This window comes from Oncorhynchus mykiss, chromosome 8 (assembly GCF_057628025.1).
Source record: "Oncorhynchus mykiss isolate SJ-2025 chromosome 8, ASM5762802v1, whole genome shotgun sequence".
NCBI lineage: Eukaryota > Metazoa > Chordata > Actinopteri > Salmoniformes > Salmonidae > Oncorhynchus > Oncorhynchus mykiss.
The window spans coordinates 88,544,426-88,560,000 of NC_143029.1; the positions used below are offsets into that span (position 1 = coordinate 88,544,426).

Sequence of the window (15,575 nt, forward strand, 5' to 3'; positions counted from 1 at the left end):
GAGGCATGGAGAGCCAGCCTTTAGTTATTATGCTCCCAGCCAGAGACCCTGAGGGGGACCAAGAGGCATGGAGAGACAGCCTTTAGTTATTCTGCTCCCAGCCAGAGACCCTGAGGGGGACCAAGAGGCATGGAGAGGCAGCCTTTAGTTATTATGCTCCCAGCCAGAGACCCTGAGGGGGACCAAGAGGCATGGAGAGGCAGCCTTTAGTTATTATGCTCCCAGCCAGAGACCCTGAGGGGGACCAAGAGGCATGGAGAGGCAGCCTTTAGTTATTATGCTCCCAGCCAGAGACCCTGAGGGGGACCAAGAGGCATGGAGAGACAGCCTTTAGTTATTATGCTCCCAGCCAGAGACCCTGAGGGGGACCAAGAGGCATGGAGAGGCAGCCTTTAGTTATTATGCTCCCTACCAGAAATGCTGAGGGGGACCAAGAGGCATGGAGAGACAGCCTTTAGTTATTATGCTCCCAGCCAGAGACCCTGAGGGGGACCAAGAGTCATGGAGAGGCAGCCTTTAGTTATTATGCTCCCAGCCAGAGACCCTGAGGGGGACCAAGAGGCATGGAGAGGCAGCCTTTAGTTATTATGCTCCCAGCCAGAGACCCTGAGGGGGACCAAGAGTCATGGAGAGGCAGCCTTTCGTTATTATGCTCCCAGCCAGCGACCCTGAGGGGGACCAAGAGGCATGGAGAGACAGCCTTTAGTTATTATGCTCCCAGCCAGAGACCCTGAGGGGGACCAAGAGGCATGGAGAGGCAGCCTTTAGTTATTCTGCTCCCAGCCAGAGACCCTGAGGGGGACCAAGAGGCATGGAGAGGCAGCCTTTAGTTATTCTGCTCCCAGCCAGAGACCCTGAGGGGGACCAAGAGGCATGGAGAGGCAGCCTTTAGTTATTATGCTCCCAGCCAGAGACCCTGAGGGGGACCAGGAGGCATGGAGAGGCAGCCTTTAGTTATTATGCTCCCAGCCAGAGACCCTGAGGGGGACCAGGAGGCATGGAGAGGCAGCCTTTAGTTATTATGCTCCCAGCCAGAGACCCTGAGGGGGACCAGGAGGCATGGAGAGGCAGCCTTTAGTTATTATGCTCCCAGCCAGAGACCCTGAGGGGGACCAAGAGGCATGGAGAGGCAGTCTTTAGTTATTCTGCTCCCAGCCAGAGACCCTGAGGGGGACCAAGAGTCATGGAGAGGCAGCCTTTAGTTATTATGCTCCCTACCAGAGACCCTGAGGGGGACCAAGAGGCATGGAGAGGCAGCCTTTAGTTATTATGCTCCCAGCCAGAAATGCTGAGTGGGACCAAGAGGCATGGAGAGACAGCCTTTAGTTATTATGCTCCCAGCCAGAGACCCTGAGGGGGACCAAGAGGCATGGAGAGGCAGCCTTTAGTTATTATGCTCCCAGCCAGAGACCCTGAGGGGGACCAAGAGGCATGGAGAGACAGCCTTTAGTTATTATGCTCCCAGCCAGAGACCCTGAGGGGGACCAAGAGGCATGGAGAGACAGCCTTTAGTTATTATGCTCCCAGCCAGAGACCCTGAGGGGGACCAAGAGGCATGGAGAGACAGCCTTTAGTTATTATGCTCCCAGCCAGAGACCCTGAGGGGGACCAAGAGGCATGGAGAGACAGCCTTTAGTTATTATGCTCCCAGCCAGAGACCCTGAGGGGGACCAAGAGGCATGGAGAGGCAGCCTTTAGTTATTATGCTCCCAGCCAGAGACCCTGAGGGGACCAAGAGGCATGGAGAGGCAGCCTTTAGTTATTATGCTCCCAGCCAGAGACCCTGAGGGGGACCAAGAGGCATGGAGAGGCAGCCTTTAGTTATTCTGCTCCCTACCAGAGACCCTGAGGGGGACCAAGAGGCATGGAGAGGCAGCCTTTAGTTATTATGCTCCCAGCCAGAGACCCTGAGGGGGACCAAGAGGCATGGAGAGACAGCCTTTAGTTATTCTGCTCCCAGCCAGAGACCCTGAGGGGGACCAAGAGGCATGGAGAGCCAGCCTTTAGTTATTATGCTCCCAGCCAGAGACCCTGAGGGGGACCAAGAGGCATGGAGAGACAGCCTTTAGTTATTCTGCTCCCAGCCAGAGACCCTGAGGGGGACCAAGAGGCATGGAGAGGCAGCCTTTAGTTATTATGCTCCCAGCCAGAGACCCTGAGGGGGACCAAGAGGCATGGAGAGGCAGCCTTTAGTTATTATGCTCCCAGCCAGAGACCCTGAGGGGGACCAAGAGGCATGGAGAGGCAGCCTTTAGTTATTATGCTCCCAGCCAGAGACCCTGAGGGGGACCAAGAGGCATGGAGAGACAGCCTTTAGTTATTATGCTCCCAGCCAGAGACCCTGAGGGGGACCAAGAGGCATGGAGAGGCAGCCTTTAGTTATTATGCTCCCTACCAGAAATGCTGAGGGGGACCAAGAGGCATGGAGAGACAGCCTTTAGTTATTATGCTCCCAGCCAGAGACCCTGAGGGGGACCAAGAGTCATGGAGAGGCAGCCTTTAGTTATTATGCTCCCAGCCAGAGACCCTGAGGGGGACCAAGAGGCATGGAGAGACAGCCTTTAGTTATTATGCTCCCAGCCAGAGACCCTGAGGGGGACCAAGAGGCATGGAGAGACAGCCTTTAGTTATTATGCTCCCAGCCAGAGACCCTGAGGGGGACCAAGAGGCATGGAGAGGCAGCCTTTAGTTATTATGCTCCCAGCCAGAGACCCTGAGGGGACCAAGAGGCATGGAGAGGCAGCCTTTAGTTATTATGCTCCCAGCCAGAGACCCTGAGGGGGACCAAGAGGCATGGAGAGGCAGCCTTTAGTTATTCTGCTCCCTACCAGAGACCCTGAGGGGGACCAAGAGGCATGGAGAGGCAGCCTTTAGTTATTATGCTCCCAGCCAGAGACCCTGAGGGGGACCAAGAGGCATGGAGAGACAGCCTTTAGTTATTCTGCTCCCAGCCAGAGACCCTGAGGGGGACCAAGAGGCATGGAGAGCCAGCCTTTAGTTATTATGCTCCCAGCCAGAGACCCTGAGGGGGACCAAGAGGCATGGAGAGACAGCCTTTAGTTATTCTGCTCCCAGCCAGAGACCCTGAGGGGGACCAAGAGGCATGGAGAGGCAGCCTTTAGTTATTATGCTCCCAGCCAGAGACCCTGAGGGGGACCAAGAGGCATGGAGAGGCAGCCTTTAGTTATTATGCTCCCAGCCAGAGACCCTGAGGGGGACCAAGAGGCATGGAGAGGCAGCCTTTAGTTATTATGCTCCCAGCCAGAGACCCTGAGGGGGACCAAGAGGCATGGAGAGACAGCCTTTAGTTATTATGCTCCCAGCCAGAGACCCTGAGGGGGACCAAGAGGCATGGAGAGGCAGCCTTTAGTTATTATGCTCCCTACCAGAAATGCTGAGGGGGACCAAGAGGCATGGAGAGACAGCCTTTAGTTATTATGCTCCCAGCCAGAGACCCTGAGGGGGACCAAGAGTCATGGAGAGGCAGCCTTTAGTTATTATGCTCCCAGCCAGAGACCCTGAGGGGGACCAAGAGGCATGGAGAGGCAGCCTTTAGTTATTATGCTCCCAGCCAGAGACCCTGAGGGGGACCAAGAGTCATGGAGAGGCAGCCTTTCGTTATTATGCTCCCAGCCAGCGACCCTGAGGGGGACCAAGAGGCATGGAGAGACAGCCTTTAGTTATTATGCTCCCAGCCAGAGACCCTGAGGGGGACCAAGAGGCATGGAGAGGCAGCCTTTAGTTATTCTGCTCCCAGCCAGAGACCCTGAGGGGGACCAAGAGGCATGGAGAGGCAGCCTTTAGTTATTCTGCTCCCAGCCAGAGACCCTGAGGGGGACCAAGAGGCATGGAGAGGCAGCCTTTAGTTATTATGCTCCCAGCCAGAGACCCTGAGGGGGACCAGGAGGCATGGAGAGGCAGCCTTTAGTTATTATGCTCCCAGCCAGAGACCCTGAGGGGGACCAGGAGGCATGGAGAGGCAGCCTTTAGTTATTATGCTCCCAGCCAGAGACCCTGAGGGGGACCAGGAGGCATGGAGAGGCAGCCTTTAGTTATTATGCTCCCAGCCAGAGACCCTGAGGGGGACCAAGAGGCATGGAGAGGCAGTCTTTAGTTATTCTGCTCCCAGCCAGAGACCCTGAGGGGGACCAAGAGTCATGGAGAGGCAGCCTTTAGTTATTATGCTCCCTACCAGAGACCCTGAGGGGGACCAAGAGGCATGGAGAGGCAGCCTTTAGTTATTATGCTCCCAGCCAGAAATGCTGAGTGGGACCAAGAGGCATGGAGAGACAGCCTTTAGTTATTATGCTCCCAGCCAGAGACCCTGAGGGGGACCAAGAGGCATGGAGAGGCAGCCTTTAGTTATTATGCTCCCAGCCAGAGACCCTGAGGGGGACCAAGAGGCATGGAGAGACAGCCTTTAGTTATTATGCTCCCAGCCAGAGACCCTGAGGGGGACCAAGAGGCATGGAGAGACAGCCTTTAGTTATTATGCTCCCAGCCAGAGACCCTGAGGGGGACCAAGAGGCATGGAGAGACAGCCTTTAGTTATTATGCTCCCAGCCAGAGACCCTGAGGGGGACCAAGAGGCATGGAGAGACAGTCTTTAGTTATTCTGCTCCCAGCCAGAGACCCTGAGGGGGACCAAGAGTCATGGAGAGACAGCCTTTAGTTATTATGCTCCCAGCCAGAGACCCTGAGGGGACCAAGAGGCATGGAGAGACAGCCTTTAGTTATTATGCTCCCAGCCAGAGACCCTGAGGGGGACCAAGAGGCATGGAGAGGCAGCCTTTAGTTATTATGCTCCCAGCCAGAGACCCTGAGGGGACCAAGAGGCATGGAGAGACAGCCTTTAGTTATTATGCTCCCAGCCAGAGACCCTGAGGGGGACCAAGAGGCATGGAGAGGCAGCCTTTAGTTATTATGCTCCCAGCCAGAGACCCTGAGGGGGACCAAGAGGCATGGAGAGACAGCCTTTAGTTATTCTGCTCCCAGCCAGAGACCCTGAGGGGGACCAAGAGTCATGGAGAGACAGCCTTTAGTTATTATGCTCCCAGCCAGAGACCCTGAGGGGGACCAAGAGGCATGGAGAGGCAGCCTTTAGTTATTATGCTCCCAGCCAGAGACCCTGAGGGGGACCAAGAGGCATGGAGAGGCAGCCTTTAGTTATTATGCTCCCAGCCAGAGACCCTGAGGGGGACCAAGAGGCATGGAGAGACAGCCTTGAGTTATTATGCTCCCAGCCAGAGACCCTGAGGGGGACCAAGAGGCATGGAGAGGCAGCCTTTAGTTATTATGCTCCCAGCCAGAGACCCTGAGGGGGACCAAGAGGCATGGAGAGGCAGCCTTTAGTTATTATGCTCCCAGCCAGAGACCCTGAGGGGGACCAAGAGGCATGGAGAGACAGCCTTGAGTTATTATGCTCCCAGCCAGAGACCCTGAGGGGGACCAAGAGGCATGGAGAGGCAGCCTTTAGTTATTATGCTCCCAGCCAGAGACCCTGAGGGGGACCAAGAGGCATGGAGAGGCAGCCTTTAGTTATTATGCTCCCAGCCAGAGACCCTGAGGGGGACCAAGAGGCATGGAGAGACAGCCTTTAGTTATTATGCTCCCAGCCAGAGACCCTGAGGGGGACCAAGAGGCATGGAGAGGCAGCCTTTAGTTATTATGCTCCCAGCCAGAGACCCTGAGGGGGACCAAGAGGCATGGAGAGGCAGCCTTTAGTTATTATGCTCCCAGCCAGAGACCCTGAGGGGGACCAAGAGGCATGGAGAGGCAGCCTTTAGTTATTATGCTCCCTACCAGAAATGCTGAGGGGGACCAAGAGGCATGGAGAGGCAGCCTTTAGTTATTATGCTCCCAGCCAGAGACCCTGAGGGGGACCAAGAGGCATGGAGAGACAGCCTTTAGTTATTATGCTCCCAGCCAGAGACCCTGAGGGGGACCAAGAGGCATGGAGAGACAGCCTTTAGTTATTATGCTCCCAGCCAGAGACCCTGAGGGGACCAAGAGGCATGGAGAGGCAGCCTTTAGTTATTATGCTCCCAGCCAGAGACCCTGAGGGGACCAAGAGGCATGGAGAGGCAGCCTTTAGTTATTATTCTCCCAGCCAGAGACCCTGAGGGGGACCAAGAGGCATGGAGAGACAGCCTTTAGTTATTATGCTCCCAGCCAGAGACCCTGAGGGGACCAAGAGGCATGGAGAGGCAGCCTTTAGTTATTATGCTCCCAGCCAGAGACCCTGAGGGGACCAAGAGGCATGGAGAGACAGCCTTTAGTTATTATGCTCCCAGCCAGAGACCCTGAGGGGGACCAAGAGGCATGGAGAGACAGCCTTTAGTTATTATGCTCCCTACCAGAAATGCTGAGGGGGACCAAGAGGCATGGAGAGGCAGCCTTTAGTTATTATGCTCCCAGCCAGAGACCCTGAGGGGGACCAAGAGGCATGGAGAGGCAGCCTTTAGTTATTATGCTCCCAGCCAGAGACCCTGAGGGGGACCAAGAGGCATGGAGAGGCAGCCTTTAGTTATTATGCTCCCAGCCAGAGACCCTGAGGGGGATCAAGAGTCATGGAGAGGCAGCCTTTAGTTATTATGCTCCCAGCCAGAGACCCTGAGGGGGACCAAGAGGCATGGAGAGGCAGCCTTTAGTTATTCTGCTCCCAGCCAGAGACCCTGAGGGGGACCAAGAGGCATGGAGAGGCAGCCTTTAGTTATTATGCTCCCAGCCAGAGACCCTGAGTGAGTCTGAAACTATGAACATATTTAAAATAGATCTAAAACACATTTTTAGCTTTGCTTTTCCTCTGGGTGTTTTTTAGTCGTTCAGTTTGTCATTCAATCGTTTTTTTTTTATCCCTCTGTCTCCTACATTACCCAGGGGCTTTCAGCGTCTGCCAACCTGTTCCCATTGCATAATGTAACCTTCAGTCAGTCAACTGGTTGGCCGATCTACCGCGACGTCTCCTTGTTTAACACACTCTACCTCGCTGTATCTTCATTAAAAGTCCTCAGTACATATGAACCTCAGTCTATGAACCTTATATTTCCTAGCCCTGCGGTAAATCATTCACCTTGTAAATGTCACTGGGCACCGTGGACTGGAACCGGTGACTGTGTAACCAGCTTCTGCATGTATCTAAGGGGCAATTTAACACTGAACAAAAAAACATAAACGCAACATGCAACAATTTTCAAAGATTTTACTGAGTTACAGTTCATATTAGGAAATCAGTCAATTAAAATAAATTAATTAGGTTCTAATCTATGGATTCCACATGACTGGGAATACAGATCTGTGTCTGTTGGTCACAGATACCTTAATAAAAAGGTAGAGGTGTGGATCTAAAAACCAGTCAGTATCTGGGGTGATCATTTGCCTCGTGCAGCGTGACACATCTTCTTCACATAGAGTTGATCAGGCTGTTGATTGTAGCCTGTGGAATGTTGTCTCACTCCTCTTCAATGGCTGTGTGAAGTTGCTGGATATTGGCGGGAACTGGAACACGCTGTCATACACGTCTATCCAGAGCATCCCAAACATGCTCAATGGGTGACATGTCTGGTGAGTACGCAGGCCATGGAAGAACTGGGACATTTTCAGCTTCCAAGAATTGTGTGCAGATCCTTTGCGACATGGGGTCGTGCATTATCATGCTGAAACGTGAGGTGATGGCAGCAGATGAATGGCACGATAATGGGCTTCAGGATCTCGTCCCGGTATCTCTGTGCATTCAAATTGCCATCGGTAAAATGCAATTGTGTATAATCGTTATCCGTAGCTTATGCCTGCCTATACCATATGACAGGTTTACATATACTACAGGCCTGTAGCTCAGCATCCATGTTGGATCCCAGTGACAGGTTTACTCATACTACAGGCCTGCAGCTCAGCATCCATGTTGGATCCCAGTGACAGGTTTACTCATAATACAGGCCTGCAGCTCAGCATCCATGTTGGATCCCAGTGACAGGTTTACTCATACTACAGGCCTGCAGCTCAGCATCCATGTTGGATCCCAGTGACAGGTTTACTCATACTACAGGCCTGCAGCTCAGCATCCATGTTGGATCCCAGTGACAGGTTTTCATATACTACAGGCCTGCAGCTCAGCATCCATGTTGGATCCCAGTGACAGGTTTACTCATACTACAGGCCTGCAGCTCAGCATCCATGTTGGATCCCAGTGACAGGTTTACTCATACTACAGGCCTGCAGCTCAGCATCCATGTTGGATCCCAGTGACAGGTTTTCATATACTACAGGCCTGCAGCTCAGCATCCATGTTGGATCCCAGTGACAGGTTTACTCATACTACAGGCCTGTAGCTCAGCATCCATGTTGGATCCCAGTGACAGGTTTACTCATACTACAGGCCTGTAGCTCAGCATCCATGTTGGATCCCATTGACAGGTTTACTCATAATACAGGCCTGCAGCTCAGCATCCATGTTGGATCCCAGTGACAGGTTTACTCATACTACAGGCCTGCAGCTCAGCATCCATGTTGGATCCCAGTGACAGGTTTTCATATACTACAGGCCTGCAGCTCAGCATCCATTTTGGATCCCAGTGACAGGTTTACTCATACTACAGGCCTGCAGCTCAGCATCCATGTTGGATCCCAGTGACAGGTTTACTCATACTACAGGCCTGTAGCTCAGCATCCATGTTGGATCCCAGTGACAGGTTTTCATATACTACAGGCCTGCAGCTCAGCATCCATGTTGGATCCCAGTGACAGGTTTACTCATACTACAGGCCTGCAGCTCAGCATCCATGTTGGATCCCAGTGACAGGTTTTCATATACTACAGGCCTGCAGCTCAGCATCCATGTTGGATCCCATTGACAGGTTTACCCATACTACAGGCCTGTAGCTCAGCATCCATGCTGGATCCCAGTGACAGGTTTACCCATAATACAGGCCTGCAGCTCAGCATCCATGTTGGATCCCAGTGACAGGTTTACCCATAATACAGGCCTGTAGCTCAGCATCCATGTTGGATCCCAGTGACAGGTTTACTCATACTTCTGAACCATAAAGATGTATAGAGATCGCAAAGTTGTAACTGTCCCATAATGGCGTCTGAGTGCACAGACAGTGCCATTGAGGCCATCTCCATTTTGAAGTAGTTAATTTTAGTAAACAAACTGAAAGGGGGCACACTGGCATCTAGAGTGTGTTGTTTAAACAGGTATGAAGACAAGGTTGGTGATTTGCTGAAACCTGCAGTTATGGAATGTTTGCTAACGAATATAATCCATTGGATGATCCCTCCTGATGACCTGCATGGAATTATGGGATCCTTCCTTAACCCATAGGAAGTTCCACCCAGATGACTACTTCAAAATTGTGAAAATCCTCAATGGCACTGCTCAGGCTAAAAATGTGCTTTTGGTCACTAGAGTTCTCTATCTATCTCTATGGACTGAAAACAGGGCTGTTCGTTTATTTACATGTGTCTCTTGTGTTGTGATTGACAGTTCCGTGCTGGTGGAGAGGCACATAAGGGACCAGTGGTCTCAGCTCAGGAGGCCCAAGCCCAGGCCATCCTTTCCCAAGCCAGGGTAAATATACTCTGCGTGCCAGACAAGTTAAATCAAGTGCACCTCAACTATTTCAAATATTTAAAACATGTGTTCCACCCAGTTCTGCCTAATAATAGCAGGAACTAGCTGTCCTGGGTGGTAACACTGCTGACTAGACCCTGTAGAGTTAACACTGCTGACTAGACCCTGTAGAGTGAACACTGCTGACTAGACCCTATAGAGTTAACACTGCTGACTAGACCCTATAGAGTTAACACTGCTGACTAGACCCTGTAGAGTGAACACTGCTGACTAGACCCTATAGAGTTAACACTGCTGACTAGACCCTGTAGAGTTAACCCTGCTGACTAGACCCTGTAGAGTTAACACTGCTGACTAGACCCTATAGAGTTAACACTGCTGACTAGACCCTATAGAGTTAACCCTGCTGACTAGACCCTGTAGAGTTAACCCTGCTGACTAGACCCTGTAGAGTTAACACTGCTGACTAGACCCTATAGAGTAAACACTGCTGACTAGACCCTATAGAGTTAACACTGCTGACTAGACCCTATAGAGTTAACCCTGCTGACTAGACCATGTAGAGTTAACACTGCTGACTACACCCTATAGAGTTAACACTGCTGACTACACCCTATAGAGTTAACACTGCTGACTAGACCCTATAGAGTTAACACTGCTGACTACACCCTATAGAGTTAACACTGCTGAATAGACCCTATAGAGTTAACACTGCTGACTAGACCCTATAGAGTTAACCCTGCTGACTAGACCCTGTAGAGTTAACACTGCTGACTAGACCCTATAGAGTTAACACTGCTGACTAGACCCTATAGAGTTAACCCTGCTGACTAGACCCTATAGAGTTAACACTGCTGACTAGACCCTATAGCCTTAACACTGCTGACTAGACCCTATAGAGTTAACACTGCTGACTAGACCCTGTAGAGTTAACACTGCTGACTAGACCCTATAGAGTTAATTCTGATGCTTAGATTTCTTAGATTTTGAACGTCAATGCATTACCCTGATCGGTTGTTCATGAAAAGCTCTCTGTCCAATCACAGCTCACCATGAGGGGTACCCCTGGGCCAATGGGAATGTCAGGAAGATCTGGGCCTGCGGTAAGTCAGACACACACACACACACACACGCATGTATGCACACACACACGTGTGCCAAAAGCACAGCACAGACACACACACACACACACACACACACACACACACACACACACACACACACACACACACACACACACAAACACACATAATTTGATGTTCAACCAGTGTGTTTGGCGTGGATAGTAAAGCATTAATGAAACACATGTTATTTCCATCCAGGCATTATTTCTGCTAATTATATTCCCCCATACATAGTCACTAGGGTATTGATGTCGGGCTGAACAGAACGGAACAGAACAGTACAGAACAGAACAGGGCAGAACAGAACAGAACAGAACAGAACAGAACAGAGCAGAACAGAACAGAACAGAACAGAACAGGGCAGAACAGAACAGAACAGGAGAGAACAGAACAGAACAGAACAGAACAGAACAGGGCAGAACAGAACAGAACAGGAGAGAACAGAACAGAACAGAACAGAACAGGAGAGAACAGAACAGAACAGAACAGAGGAGAACAGAACAGAACAGGAGAGAACAGAGCAGAGCAGAACAGAGCAGAACAGAACAGAGGAGAACAGAACAGAGCAGAACAGAACAGAACAGAACAGAACAGAACAGAACAGGACAGAACAGAACAGAACAGAACAGAGCAGGACAGAACAGAACAGAGTAGAACAGAGCAGAACAGAACAGAGTAGAACAGAGCAGAACAGAACAGAACAGGACAGAACAGAGCAGAAAAGAACAGAAAATAACAGAGAGGAGCAGAACAGAACAGAGCAGAACAGAACAGAGCAGGACAGAACAGAACAGAACAGAGCAGAACAGAACAGAACAGAGCAGAACAGAACAGAGTAGAACAGAACAGAGCAGAAAAGAACAGAAAATAACAGAGAGGAGCAGAACAGAACAGAGCAGAACAGAACAGAGCAGGACAGAACAGAACAGAACAGAGCAGAACAGAACAGAACAGAACAGAACAGAACAGAGAGGAGCAGAACTGAACAGAACAGAACAGAACAGAACAGAGCAGGACAGAACAGAGTAGAACAGAGCAGAACATAACAGAGCAGAACAGAACAGAACAGAACAGAGCAGAACAGAACAGAGCAGAACAGAACAGAAAAGAACAGAGAGGAGCAGAACAGAACAGAACAGAACAGAACAGAAAAGGAGAGAACAGAACAGAACAGAACAGAACAGAACAGGAGAGAACAGAACAGAACAGAGAAGAGCAGAAGAGAACAGAACAGAACAGAACAGAACAGGAGAGAACTGAACAGAACAGAGCAGAACAGAACAGAACAGAACAGAACAGGAGAGAACAGAACAGAACAGAGCAGAACAGAACAGAGCAGAACAGAACAGAACAGGAGAGAACAGAGCAGAACAGAGCAGAACAGTACAGAGCAGAACAGAACAGAGGAGAACAGAACAGAACAGAACAGAGCAGAACAGAGCAGAACAGAACAGAACAGAACAGGAGAGAACAGAACAGAACAGAGCAGAACAGAACATGACAGAACAGAACAGAGCAGGACAGAACAGAGTAGAACAGAGCAGAACAGAACAGAGTAGAACAGAGCAGAACAGAACAGAACAGGACAGAACAGAGCAGAACAGAACAGAGTAGAACAGAGCAGAACAGAACAGAACAGAGCAGAACAGAACAGAGTAGAACAGAGCAGGACAGAACAGAAACGAACAGAGAGGAGCAGAACAGAACAGAACAGAGCAGGACAGAACAGAACAGAACAGAGCAGAACAGAACAGAACAGAACAGAACAGAGAGGAGCAGAACAGAACAGAACAGAACAGAACAGAGCAGGACAGAACAGAGCAGAACAGAACAGAGCAGAACAGAACAGAACAGAACAGAGCAGAACAGAACAGAGGAGAACAGAACAGAGCAGAAAAGAACAGAGGAGAACAGAACAGAGCAGAACAGAGCAGAACAGAACAGAACAGGAGAGAACAGAACAGAACAGAGTAGAACAGAACAGAGGAGAACAGAACAGAGCAGAACAGAACAGAACAGAACAGAACAGAACAGAACAGAGCAGAACAGAACAGAGAAGAGCAGAAGAGAGCAGAACAGAACAGAACAGAGTAGAACAGAACAGAGAAGAACAGAACAGAGCAGAACAGAACAGAACAGAACAGGAGAGAACAGAACAGAACAGAACAGAACAGGAGAGAACAGAACAGAACAGAACAGAACAGAACAGAGCAGAACAGAACAGAGAAGAGCAGAAGAGAGCAGAACAGAACAGAACAGAACAGAACAGAACAGAACAGAACAGAGAAGAGCAGAAGAGAACAGAACAGAACAGAACAGAACAGGAGAGAGCAGAACAGAACAGAACAGAACAGAACAGAGCAGAACAGAACAGAGAAGAGCAGAACAGAACAGGAGAGAACAGAACAGAACAGAACAGAACAGAACAGGAGAGAACAGAACAGAACAGAACAGAACAGAACAGAGCAGAACAGAACAGAGACGAGCAGAAGAGAGCAGAACAGAACAGAACAGAACAGAACAGAACAGAACAGAACAGAACAGAGAAGAGCAGAATAGAACAGAACAGAACAGAACAGAACATGAGAGAGCAGAACAGAACAGAACAGAACAGAACAGAACAGGAGAGAACAGAACAGAGCAGAACAGAACAGAACAGAGTAGAACAGAACAGAGAATAACAGAACAGAACAGAACAGAACATAACAGAACATAACAGAACAGAACAGAACAGAACAGAGCAGAGCTCTCTTGGCAGTCTTCCTCCCCACTGCACATCACACATTCCACCAAAATTCTACTTTTCTCATATTTGTCGTTGATAACGTTCTTTCCGGAGGAGGGAGGGCATGTATCTATTAGCATCACTCTTAGAGGTCTATAGGTTCTTACAATATTTGTCATGTTGTCTATAGCCTGGTTGGCATATTTGGCGAAGATATTTATAGATTAATGTTGTAGAGCCGGGGCGACAGTTAAGATAAGTTTCCTGATTTGATGTGTAAATGATAAATAGAATAAAACGTTTATAACAATCTGCTCCACATTTTGTTTTTTAAATGATCCTTTAAACTGCTACTAGTTTAATGGTTGTAGTCATCAATCGTCCCGTTACAAATCACCCCTTTTAACAAACTGATTTCATTTAAAACTTCACGTTTCTCTAATATAGGCCACTAATGGTAATGAACGATAGGAGATAACCCTGCCACTTATTTCACCATTGAACACTATTGAACATGTTACGGACTAGTCCTTTTAAAGTATTGCAATGTGCTCTCAGGGTGGACCAGGAGCTAACGGACTGAAGGGAGATGGAGGAGACAACGGACCTCAGGTAAGAATCATGTTAACACCCTCCACCACGCTCTTAGAAAATAGTTGCTATCCAGAACCTGAAAGGGTTCTTCGAGTGTCCTCATTGGAGAACTCTTTGAAGAACCCCTTTTGTTTCCAGGTAGAACTCTTTTGGGTTCCAAAAGGGTTCTACCTGGAACCAAAAAGGGTTCTACCTGGAACCAAAAAGGGTTCTACCTGGAACCAAAAAGGGTTCTACCTGGAACCAAAAAGGGTTCTACCTGGAACCAAAAAGGGTTCTCCTATGGGGTTACCCGAAGAACCCTTTTGGAACCCTTTTTTCTAGGAGTGTGAAGCACACAGTGTGACCAACTAGGTTTAAACCTAGACCGCCTGTACACTAGACCGCCTGTACACTAGACCGCCTGTACACTAGACTGTCTGTGCACTAGACTGTCTGTGCACTAGACCGTCTGTGCACTAGACCGCCTGTGCACTAGTCTGCACAGAAAAACTTGCACAAAAGCAAGTATTCAGGCCTTCAGGCAATGTTTATTTTGTGTACAAATGCATTGTAGATGTCTCTAGTGAATTAACACAAGTTATAAAGTAAATTCCTTTCAAATGTCATTATGTGCAAATAAGTACAAAAGGGGAAATAAATAAACATAAATATGGGTTGTATTTACAATTGTGTTTGTTCTTCAACTTTTTGTTGATTCTTTCCAATGTGTTAAGTAATAATCTTTTTGTTTTCTCATGCTCTCTCTCTCTCTCTCTCTCTCTCTTTTCTCTCTCTCTGTAGGGTCCCAGAGGTCTGCAGGGTCCAACTGGCCCACCTGGGAAGGCAGGAAAGAGGGTAAGATAAGATTAGAATTCATTTGATTTGCTGTGTCAGTACTGTGTGTTAGTGTTTCTCCACGCATTGTGGTGAGCCTGCTAAGGCCTGTCAATGGTTTGAAGCCGGCCTACAGTGAGCTAATTTTCAAAAGACTGTGTGTGTGTGTGTGTGTGTGTGTGTGTGTGTGTGTGTGTGTGTGTGTGTGTGTGTGTGTGTGTGTGTCTTTCTCTAGACTCAGATGAACCCAATTACCTCTTTTGATTCACAGACAACAACAATAATAATGTACTGTATTAATACACGTGCATCTGTTTATACATCCTTTATTTAGGAAACGTGAGGCATAATGACCTCTGGTATGACCTCTGGTATGACCTCTGGTATGACCTCTGGTATAACCCTGGGTATGACCTCTGGTATGACCTCTGGAATGACCTCTGGAATTACCTCTGGAATGACCTCTGGAATGACCTCTGGTATCACCTCTGATATGACCTCTGGAATGACCTCTGGTATGACCTCTGGTAACACCTCTGGTATGACCTCAGGTATGACCTCTGGAATGACCTCGGGTATGACCTCTGGTATGACCTCTGGAATGACCTCGGGTATGGCCTCTGGTATGACCTCTGGAATGACCTCTGGTATGATCTCTGGTATCACCTCTGGTATGACCTTGGGCATAACCTCTGGTATGACCTCGGGTATGACCTTGGGTATGACCTCTGGAATGACCTCTGGA

General features: G+C 49.3%; 1 protein-coding gene across 2 annotated transcripts in view; it reads left to right on the forward strand.

Annotated features, from left to right (window-relative positions):
* The window catches only part of LOC110530844 (collagen alpha-1(XI) chain), a 224,955-nt gene that overhangs the window by 107,457 nt on the left and 101,923 nt on the right, over positions 1 to 15,575 (forward strand). For both annotated transcript variants that reach the window (XM_090182920.1, XM_036986621.2), the window contains 4 exons: positions 9,485 to 9,568; positions 10,618 to 10,674; positions 13,979 to 14,032; positions 14,798 to 14,851. In XM_090182920.1, coding sequence (XP_090039046.1) covers positions 9,485 to 9,568; positions 10,618 to 10,674; positions 13,979 to 14,032; positions 14,798 to 14,851 — 249 coding nt within the window. The remainder of the gene's footprint in view (positions 1 to 9,484; positions 9,569 to 10,617; positions 10,675 to 13,978; positions 14,033 to 14,797; positions 14,852 to 15,575) is intronic.